The following is an 11,728-nucleotide window of genomic DNA, read 5'->3' as shown; positions in this document are numbered from 1 at the left end:
TTCACTGTTGACGTTGAGACTGGTGTTTTGTGGGTACTATTTAATGAAGCTGTCAATTGAGGACTTGTGAGGCGTCTGTTTCTCAAACTAGACACTCTAATGTACTTGTCCTCTTGCTCAGTTGTGCACCGGGGCCTCCCACTCCTCTTTCTATTCTGGTTTGAGCCAGTTTGCGCTGTTCTGTGAAGGGGTAGCACACAGCATTGTATGAGATCTTCAGTTTCTTGGCAATTTCTCGCATGGAATAGCCTTCATTTCTCAGAACAAGAATAGAGTTTCAGCAGAAAGGTCTTTGTTTCTGGCCATTTTGAGCCTGTTATCGAACCCACAAATGCTGACACTCCAGATACTCAACTAGTCTAAAGAAGGCCAGTTTTATTGCTGCTTTAATCAGAAACAAGTTTTCAGCTGTGCTAACATAATTGCAAAAGGGTTTTCTAATGATCAATTAGCCTTTTAAAATGATAAACTTGGATTAGCTAACACAACAGGCCATTGGAACACAGGAGTGAGGGTTACTGATAATGGGCCTCTGTACACCTATGTAGATATTCCATAAAAAATCTGCCGTTTCCAGCTACAATAGTCATTTACAACAATAACAATCTCTACACTGTATTTCTGATCAATTTGATGTCATTTTAAATGGACAAAAAATTTGCTTTTCTTTCAAAAACAAGGACATTTCTAAGTGACCCCAAACCTTTGAACGGTAGTGTATGTAAATGAGATATTTCTCAATACATTTGGAGAGCAAAAAAATCTAAAAACCCGTCTTTTCACTTTGTCAATATGAGATATTATTATACATAAATACATTTTGAATTCAGGCTCTAACACAACAAAATGTGGAACAAGTAAAGGGGTATGAATACTTTCTGAAGGCGCTCACTGTAAGGTATATGACAGTTCTGTCTGTAATAAACCAGGAAATATGGTAGGTATTTTAGATGGATATGGTTGATCTTCTGTGAGGTTGTTGTCTTGTCAAAATGAGCTCGACACAAGTCACCCAACGTCTCTCTGGACCAATACCTGGTCACCCAACCTCTCTCTGGACCAATACCTGGTCACCCAACGTCTCTCTGGACCAATACCTGGTCACCCAACCTCTCTCTGGACCAATACCTGGTCACCCAACCTCTCTCTGGACCAATACCTGGTCACCCAACCTCTCTCTGGACCAATACCTGGTCACCCAACGTCTCTCTGGACCAATACCTGGTCACCCAACCTCTCTCTGGACCAATACCTGGTCACCCAACCTCTCTCTGGACCAATACCTGGTCACCCAACCTCTCTCTGGACCAATACCTGGTCACCCAACCTCTCTCTGGACCAATACCTGGTCACCCAACCTCTCTCTGGACCAATACCTGGTCACCCAACCTCTCTCTGGACCAATACCTGGTCACCCAACCTCTCTCTGGACCAATACCTCATCACCCAACCTCTCTCTGGACCAATACCTGGTCACCCAACCTCTCTCTGGACCAATACCTGGTCACCCAACCTCTCTCTGGACCAATACCTGGTCACCCAACCTCTCTCTGGACCAATACCTGGTCACCCAACCTCTCTCTGGACCAATACCTCATCACCCAACCTCTCTCTGGACCAATACCTGGTCACCCAACCTCTCTCTGGACCAATACCTCATCACCCAACCTCTCTCTGGACCAATACCTGGTCACCCAACCTCTCTCTGGACCAATACCTGGTCACCCAACCTCTCTCTGGACCAATACCTGGTCACCCAACCTCTCTCTGGACCAATACCTGGTCACCCAACCTCTCTCTGGACCAATACCTGGTCACCCAACCTCTCTCTGGACCAATACCTGGTCACCCAACCTCTCTCTGGACCAAAACATTGTCACCCCAACCCTCTCTGGACCAATACCTGGTCACCCAACCTCTCTCTGGACCAATACCTGGTCACCCAACCTCTCTCTGCACCAATACCTGGTCACCCAACCTCTCTCTGGACCAATACCTGGTCACCCAACCTCTCTCTGGACCAATACTTGGTCACCCAACCTCTCTCTGGACCAATACCTCGTCACCCCAACTCTCTCTGGACCAATACCTGGTCACCCAACCTCTCTCTGGACCAATACCTGGTCACCCAACCTCTCTCTGGACCAATACCTCGTCACCCAACCTCTTTCTGGACCAATACCTGGTCACCCAACCTATCTCTGGACCAATACCTGGTCACCCAACCTCTCTCTGGACCAATACCTGGTCACCCAACCTCTCTCTGGACCAATACCTGGTCACCCAACCTCTCTGGACCAATACCTGGTCACCCAACCTCTCTCTGGACCAATACCTCATCACCCAACCTCTCTCTGGACCAATACCTGGTCACCCAACCTCTCTCTGGACCAATACCTCATCACCCAATCTCTCTCTGGACCAATACCTGGTCACCCAACCTCTCTCTGCACCAATACCTGGTCACCCAACCTCTCTCTGGACCAATACCTCATCACCCAACCTCTCTCTGGACCAATACCTGGTCACCCAACCTCTCTCTGGACCAATACCTGGTCACCCAACCTCTCTCTGGACCAATACCTCATCACCCAATCTCTCTCTGGACCAATACCTGGTCACCCAACCTCTCTCTGGACCAATACCTGGTCACCCAACCTTTCTCTGGACCAATACCTCATCACCCAATCTCTCTCTGGACCAATACCTGGTCACCCAACCTCTCTCTGGACCAATACCTCATCACCCAATCTCTCTCTGGACCAATACCTCATCACCCAACCTCTCTCTGGACCAATACCTGGTCACCCAACCTCTCTCTGGACCAATACCTCATCACCCAACCTCTCTCTGGACCAATACCTGGTCACCCAACCTCTCTCTGGACCAATACCTCATCACCCAACCTCTCTCTGGACCAATACCTGGTCACCCAATCTCTCTCTGGACCAATACCTCATCACCCAACCTCTCTCTGGACCAATACCTGGTCACCCAACCTCTCTCTGGACCCAATACCTCGTCTTCCCTATCCAGGAAGGAGACAATAATAACCTAAATATTCGGCATTATAGACATTAGGCAAGAACGATCAATGCCCTCCTTTGTTCATTTCATTATTTTAACAACAATTAAAAAAATAAATTAATAGGCTATTGTTCATATGAGTTAACGGCATGATACATCAAATTGTAAATATTAATTTCATTTCCAGTGCTAAATCATAAGTGGATAAAAAAAACTGCCTCTATAGTCTATGTAAGTGATGACGCAATCATAGCAAGTATGCATTTATTTGAAGGAGAAACCTTGTAAGAAAGCAAAGCGAAGAAGACCGCTAGTCGTAATGCCATCAAAGTGGGTGGGCACACTTCCTAAGTATAAGTATGGAAACAACCTCGTCTCGTCCTAACGGATTTCTACTACAGAGGAGACGGAGATGAGCGCTAACATTATGAGAACACAGCAAGCAATGAAATTAAATGTGGTGAGTATTTTACCTTCACGTTGTTTATATTCTCCGTGGACTATGTTTGGCGAGGGGGTTTATTCTAACGATTGAATAGATTATTCCAACGAGTGAATTGTGAGATTAGAACAGTGTGCAGATGAACGACACATCCCGGTTATATTCGATGCGATGCGCTTCTTCATCAAAACGCTGCACAGGTAGGTAGCCTATTCTGTGTTTAATTCATCTCTGTTGATATAAATTGTAGCTCTTGGTCTTTGGTGAAAGGGAGACTAATATTAGTAGAAATTAGACGTTTCTAACTGTGATTGTTTTGAAACCTCGTTGTACGGACGAAAGTTTGGATCAAATTGCTATTACATATTTCATATTTTGTATTTTAATGTAAACCAAGTGGATTATGTTTATTATGAGGGATGCGTCAATGACTATTATAAATAGTACCGGCTTCCTAGGGCCTAAACGCCAACATGCTGCAGTATTTCTCGACCGCATGACTCTTCTGACATAGGTGTGTATTGTATTTTCAACTCTCTCCGTCATGACTCAATTTGTTTCAGGCTGAATTTGCATAACTTGTTGGTTAAAGATGGTTCCCACCCCTTCTCATACCATGTTTAATTTTCCTAAACCAATCCTAAAAAGGAACCATAAACTGCATTAGTATTTATTTTATTTGTGCGACATGCATGAAACGTGACCATGTCAATAAGTAAATTTTGTATTTTTTTTACTTTTATTTAACTAGGCAAGTCAGTTAAGATCAAATTCTTATTTTCAATGACGGCCTATGAACAGTGGGTTAACTGCCTTGTTCAGGGCAGAACAACAGATGTTTTACCTTGTCAGCTCGGGGATTCAATCTAGCAACCTTTCGGTTACTAGTCCAACGCTCTAACCACTAGGTTACCTGCCACCCCAATAGGCTAATGGAGTTGAGATGTAGGTTATGTTTTTATTTCCTGTAGGACCAATTTGAAATGAATCAAGATTCCATTGATAGTGAGTGACTGCTGTGAGAATTTGTCCTAAAAGTGCTTGTTTCTGGCCCAACGTGTGTTAGTAGTCAGGGGATGATGTGCCAAAGTAATGCTAGCAAAGTAATGCTAGGTTATTACACTGGTAGTAGTGTAGTTCTCACCTCTCTGTTTTGGTACAGAAAGCACAGTTGTTTCCTTTGATGTGTTTTGCATGGTGTCCTTCCTATCTGGGCCTCATAAAGTGGTTTGCATATGTCCATGTTGAGATCTGTATCAGATAACAACCAGTAGAGAACTTTTATGAAAATAACCTTATTCTATTTTCATTGAACTCTTTATATTGTGTGTGTGTGTGTGTGTGTGTGCGTGTGTGTGTGTGCGTGTGTGCGTGTGTGTGTGCGCGCGTGTGAGTGTGTGTGTGTGTGTGTGTGTGCGTGTGTGTGTGTGTGTGTGTGTGCGTGTGTGTGTGTGTGCGTGTGTGTGCGCGCGCGTGTGTGTGCGTGTGTGTGTGTGTGTATGTGTGTGTGTGTGTGTGTATGTGTGTGTGTGTGTGTGTGTGTGCGCGAGTGCGCGTGTGAGTGAGTGTGTGTGTGTGTGTGTGTGTGTGTGTGTGTGTGTGTGTGTGTGTGTGTGTTAAATGATTGAAACACAGATACACATTGTGTCTGATATGATAGGCTACACTTGCCTTCTGTGTAAATGAATGCAGGTGATATTAATTTGTAAGCAGAGCCAGGGAGCTATTCTTCTATGTGGATAGTTCTACATGTGGCTTGTTATCTTTGAACTCTTTATCTTTATGCTCTGCACTCGGTGGTGTCTGCACTCGGTGGTGTCTGCACTCGGTGGCGTCTGTTAGAGACAACTTCCCCAAAATGAGCCGTTCATGAGGTGACAGAGAGACAGAGAGAAATGCGTCAAAAGGTCACCCTATAACGCCCTGCAGAATAAACACAAATCTTTTTTTTGTTGTCAAATACTGAGGCTTTACACACACACACACACACCACCTAACATTTATTAAGAAAGGAACAAATAATCCTGAAGGGAAGCTTCCTGACAGCGACGACAGTAACTTCCTCTTTTACATCAACAGTAGTAGTGATGCAGTCAGTAGAGTGTTGTGTTTCTGTCATACCGGTCTACTCTATTAACATTGAAACAGTGAGAGACAGCGTCTCTATCCTTGTCTCTACTCTTTATGTTGTTGTCACATACTGTGGAAACAGCAGGACTGATGCCATTTCCATTATTACAGGAACACGTTTCCATCCTAGTTCTCAGCTGAGTTAGGTGGTATGTGTAAACATCCTTTAAAATCACTCGGAAATTGGTGGAAATTTCCATTGAAAGAATCCTTAAAAACAAACGGAATATATATATATAGTATATATATATGTATATATCAGACTCAGTTTCACCAGAAATGTTTATATTATCTTTAGTTAATCATTAACAAATACCCACACGACTGCGCCAAACTCTTGCTACAGCCTCCCACTCATAATTGATAATCTGTTAGTTGTAACGCTGCATAAATCAGAGGCAGTGGAACACAGCCTGGGACTAAATGATATGGAGATCAATGACATACTCTGCCATGGTTACACATACAGTATGAATCTCTGATATGGCTGCTACTGTTTTGCTTTAATACTTGGCTACCTGCGTGTACTGTTACAGGTTTCTAGAAGTTAGTTGGTGGGCTGATTGACCCAAATATTGATTGTGACTTTTATTTCTTATTATTATTATTATTTTTTAAACTGCATTGTTGGTTAAGGGCTTGTAAGTAAGCATTTCACTGTAACCTGTTGTATTCGGGCGCAGGTGACAAATAGCATTTGATTTGATTGTAAGAGTTGAACGTGCCAGATTTGTCATTCGCCTAGGTTTATTAAGTTGTAATGTCTCACGGTATGTGTTTGTTATATAATCTGTATAATAACATTTGATTTGTTATGGGTATTATGGGTACCGACTAGAGGTCGACCGATTTAATCAGAATGGCCGATTAATTAGGGCCGATTTTAAGTTTTCATAACAATCGGTAATCGGCATTTTTGGCCACCGATTTGCAGATGTTTATTTAAATGTTTTTTTTTCACCTTTATTTAACTAGGCAAGTCAGTTAAGAACACATTCTTATTTTCAATGACGGCCTAGGAACGGTGGGTTAACTGCCTTGTTCAGGGGCAGAACGACAGATTTTTACCTTGTCACCTCGGGATTCGTTTTTGCAACCTTCCGGTTACTAGTCCAACGCTCTAACCACCTGCCTTACATTGCACTCCACGAGGAGCCTGCGTGGCAGGCTGACTACCTGTTACGCGAGGGCAGCAAGAAGCCAAGGTAAGTTGCTAGCTAGCATTAAACTAACTTATAAAAAACTATCAATCTTAACATAATCACTAGTTAACTACACATGGTTGATGATATTACTAGTTTATCTAACGTGTCCTGCGTTGCATATAATCGATGCGGTGCCTGTTAATTTCTCATCGAATCACAGCCTACTTCGACAAACGGGTGATGATTTAACAAGCGCATTTGCGAAAAAAAGTACTGTCGTTGCACCAATGTACCTAACCATAAACATCAATGCCTTTCTTTAAAATCAATACACAAGTATATATTTTTAAACCTGCATATTTAGTTAATATTGCCTGCTAACATGAATTTCTTATAACTAGGGAAGTTGTGTCACTTCTCTTGCATTCCGTGCAAGCAGTCAGGGTATATACAGCAGTTTGGGCCGCCTGGCTCATTGCGAACTGTGTGAAGTCCATTTATTCCTAACAAAGGCCGTAATTAATTTGCCAGAATTGTACATAATTATGACATAACATTGAAGGTTGTGCAATGTAACAGGAATATTTAGACTTAGGGATGCCACCCTTTAGATAAAATACGGAACGGTTCCGTATTTCACTGAAATAATAAACGTTTCGTTTTCGAAATGATAGTTTCCGACCATATTAATGACCAAAGGCTCGTATTTCTGTGTGTTATTATATTATAATTAAGTCTATGATTTGATATTTGAAAGAGCAGTCTGACTCAGCGATGGTAGGCAGCAGCAGGCTCGTAAGCATTCATTCAAACAGCACCTTCGTGCGTTTGCCAGCAGCTCTTCGCAATTCTTCAAGCATTGCGCTGTTTATGACTTCAAGCCAATTAACCCCCGAGATTAGGCTGGTGTAACCAATGTGAAATGTAACCCCCGAGATTAGGCTGGTGTAACCAATGTGAAATGGCTAGCTAGTTAGCGGGGTGCGCGCTAATAGCATTTCAAACGTCACTCGCTCTGAGACTTGGGAGTGGTTGTTCCCCTTGCTCTACATGGGTAACGCTGCTTCGAGGGTGGCTGTTGTCGATGTGTTCCTAGTTCGAGCCCAGGTAGGAGCGAGGAGAGGGACGGAAGCTATACTGTTACACTGGCAATACTAAAGTGCCTATAAGAACATCCAATAGTCAAAGGTATATGAAATACAAATTGTATAGAGAGAAATAGTCCTATAATTCCTATAATAACTACAACCTAAAACTTCTTACCTGGGAATATTGAAGACTCATGTTAAAAGGAACCACCAGCTTTCATATGTTCTCATGTTCTGAGCAAGGAACTTAAACGTTAGCTTTCTTACATGGCACATATTGTACTTTTACTTTCTTCTCCAACACTTTGTTTTTGCATTATTTAAACCAAATTGAACATGTTTCATTATTTATTTGAGGCTAAATTTATAGTATTTATGTATTACATTAAGTTAAAATAAGTGTTCATTCAGTATTGTTGTAATTGTCATTATTACAAATAAATAAATAAAAAATCGTCCCATTAATCGGTATTGCCTTTTTTGGTCCTCCAATAATCGGTATTGGTGTTAAAAAATCATAATCGGTCAACCTCTAGTACCGACCCATCGCATCTGTTCATAGCTGGGGTCGTTGATGGTTTTATGATTTCATCAAGAGAGCTGTTTGATGCCAGGCCTCCCACTAGTAGGGTGCTCTGTGTGTGTCCCAAATAGTACCCTAATCCCTATTTAGTAAACTCTTTTGACCAGGGCCCATAGGGCTTTGGTCTAAAGTAGTGCACTATGTAGGGAATAGGGTGCTATTTGGGATGTAGCCTCTGAAGCCTTTAATGGGGGATTTTACAGCAGTCAGTTTAGTTAGAGGCATAGGGCTGGGTCAGTATGTCTGTGTGTTTTATGTCTCTAAAGAGCTGAAATCCCCAGGCAGACCACCTGTACAGCAGTACTGACTCCATCCATTGATCCCTCAGCTCTCCAGCCTTCTGATCCTCCATTGTAATAGGCCTAAGCGACTTACCGCTGTGTTTGCATACATTTGGTCCTCCATAGTCTTGTTGCTTGACATTTGTTACCGAACTTAGAACGTCTGGAGGCGAGTCTACTTTCTACTGAAGTGTGCATTCGTTCACTACTTTCCACAAATCTAAAAGCATTGGATTGGTGCAGGGATGGGCTCGTGGGAATTTCCACCATATTTCTTATACCAGTCGTCTCCTTTCAAATTAGTTAAAAGGGCAGTGCAGTGATTTTCCAGTTTTATTAATGTTATTTCCACACTATGAGGTCGAAATAACACTCTCAAATTGTGAAAATTATGATAATGTCCTTTTAGTATAAGAGGTTTTTAAAAAGAAAAAGCCTGTTCAGGTGGGATGGAGTTTTTGGCCACAGCATGACATCACAATACGATTTGATTATTCTGACCAATGACCAGCTATATTTGAAGGGGTTAACGGGTAGACTCTACAGCAGGGTTCTCCAACCTTTTCTAGCATGAGAGCTACTTTAAAAAAACATGTCACGAGCTACTCATTTTTTTCTAACTTTCAAATAGGTACATTCTTCTCTTCTTCTCCTCTCCCCTGCAACACTTCCCCTGGTCCTTAGTGTACAACAGGAAGTAGTCTACTATGCTGTCAACACTTCCCCTGGTCCTTAGGGTACAACAGGAAGTAGTGTACTATGCTGTCAACACTTTCCCTGGTCCTTAGTGTACAACAGGAAGTAGTGTACTATGCTGTCAACACTTTCCCTGGTCCTTAGTGTACAACAGGAAGTAGTGTACTATGCTGTCAACACTTCCCCTGGTCCTTAGGGTACAACAGGAAGTAGTGTACTATGCTGTCAACACTTCCCCTGGTCCTTAGGGTACAACAGGAAGTAGTGTACTATGCTGTCAACACTTCCCCTGGTCCTTAGTGTACAACAGGAAGTAGTGTACTATGCTGTCAACACTTTCCCTGGTCCTTAGTGTACAACAGGAAGTAGTGTACTATGCTGTCAACACTTCCCCTGGTCCTTAGTGTACAACAGGAAGTAGTGTACTATGCTGTCAACACTTCCCCTGGTCCTTAGTGTACAACAGGAAGTAGTGTACTATGCTGTCAACACTTCCCCTGGTCCTTAGGGTACAACAGGAAGTAGTGTACTATGCTGTTAACACTTCCCCTGGTCCTTAGGGTACAACAGGAAGTAGTGTACTATGCTGTCAACACTTCCCCTGGTCCTTAGTGTACAACAGGAAGTAGTGTACTATGCTGTCAACACTTTCCCTGGTCCTTAGTGTACAACAGGAAGTAGTGTACTATGCTGTCAACACTTCCCCTGGTCCTTAGTGTACAACAGGAAGTAGTGTACTATGCTGTCAACACTTCCCCTGGTCCTTAGTGTACAACAGGAAGTAGTATACTATGCTGTCAACACTTCCCCTGGTCCTTAGTGTACAACAGGAAGTAGTGCACTATGCTGTCAACACTTCCCCTGGTCCTTAGTGTACAACAGAAAGTAGTTCACTATGTTTTCTGACAATATGTCTGGTAAAATAATGGTTAATAAACAACTCTAAGGTGGTCCTTATAAAATCTGAGATTTTTACCCCATAATCTGTTTGTTTTCCCATTTTATTTAGTTTTTCACTCTCAAAATTACAACTGTTCATAGAGAAACAACAACATTCTGAGTTCATGTTAATGATGACATCACATCAGAAGACCATTGTTTGGGGGGATGTCTGGAAGAAAACAAAACAAATTGTTTTGTGTAATTCCTCTTTAATCGGGCGTCTGTCCCTTTAATATGTAGCGAGTGAGGAATGTGCCGTCTAACATGCCGGTCTAGTGATGGTTTTGTATTGCTGCTGCTCATTCTATAGGTAGGTAGACTGTGAGTTACTGGGAGGTAGGCTGGGTAGGCTGTGAGTTACTGGTAGGTAGGCTGTGAGTTACTGGTAGGTAGGCTGTGAGTTACTGGTAGGTAGGCTGTGAGTTACTGGGAGGTAGGCTGTGAGTTACTGGGAGGTAGGCTGGGTAGGCTGTGAGTTACTGGTAGGTAGGCTGTGAGTTACTGGTAGGTAGGCTGGGTAGGCTGTGAGTTACTGGTAGGTAGACTGTGAGTTACTGGTAGGTAGGCTGTGAGTTACTGGTAGGTAGGCTGTGAGTTACTGGTAGGTAGGCTGTGAGTTACTGGTAGGTAGGCTGGGTAGGCTGTGAGTTACTGGTAGGTAGACTGTGAGTTACTGGTAGGTAGGCTGTGAGTTACTGGTAGGTAGGCTGTGAGTTACTGGTAGGTAGGCTGTGAGTTACTGGTAGGTAGGCTGTGAGTTACTGGTAGGTAGGCTGTGAGCTACTGGTAGGTAGGCTGGGTAGACTGTGAGTTACTGGTAGGTAGGCTGTGAGTTACTGGTAGGTAGGCTGGGTAGGCTGTGAGTTACTGGTAGGTAGGCTGTGAGTTACTGGTAGGTAGGCTGTGAGTTACTGGTAGGTAGGCTGTGAGTTACTGGTAGGTAGGCTGGGTAGGCTGTGAGTTACTGGTAGGTAGGCTGTGAGTTACTGGTAGGTAGGCTGTGAGTTACTGGTAGGTAGGCTGTGAGTTACTGGTAGGTAGGCTGTGAGTTACTGGTAGGTAGACTGTGAGTTACTGGTAGGTAGGCTGTGAGTTACTGGTAGGTAGGCTGTGAGCTACTGGTAGGTAGGCTGTGAGTTACTGGTAGGTAGGCTGTGAGTTACTGGTAGGTAGGCTGTGAGTTACTGGTAGGTAGGCTGTGAGTTACTGGTAGGTAGACTGTGAGTTACTGGTAGGTAGACTGTGAGTTACTGGTAGGTAGACTGTGAGTTACTGGTAGGTAGACTGTGAGTTACTGGTAGGTAGGCTGTGAGCTACTGGTAGGTAGGCTGTGAGTTACTGGTAGGTAGGCTGTGAGTTACTGGTAGGTAGGCTGTGAGTTACTGGGAGGTAGG

General features: G+C 43.3%; 1 protein-coding gene across 1 annotated transcript in view; it reads left to right on the top strand.

The window, feature by feature from the left end:
- Positions 1–3,244: 3,244 nt before the first annotated feature.
- Positions 3,245–11,728, top strand: part of LOC115190909 (tumor necrosis factor receptor superfamily member 11B-like) — a 29,738-nt gene continuing 21,254 nt past the window's right edge. The window contains exon 1 of the mRNA XM_029748945.1: positions 3,245–3,487. Coding sequence (XP_029604805.1) covers positions 3,440–3,487 — 48 coding nt within the window. The 5' untranslated portion in view covers positions 3,245–3,439. The remainder of the gene's footprint in view (positions 3,488–11,728) is intronic.

The sequence above is a fragment of the Salmo trutta genome, unplaced genomic scaffold, assembly GCF_901001165.1.
Source record: "Salmo trutta unplaced genomic scaffold, fSalTru1.1, whole genome shotgun sequence".
In the NCBI taxonomy this organism is placed as follows: Eukaryota; Metazoa; Chordata; class Actinopteri; order Salmoniformes; family Salmonidae; genus Salmo; species Salmo trutta.
This window is presented reverse-complemented; position numbering and strand designations above follow the sequence as displayed.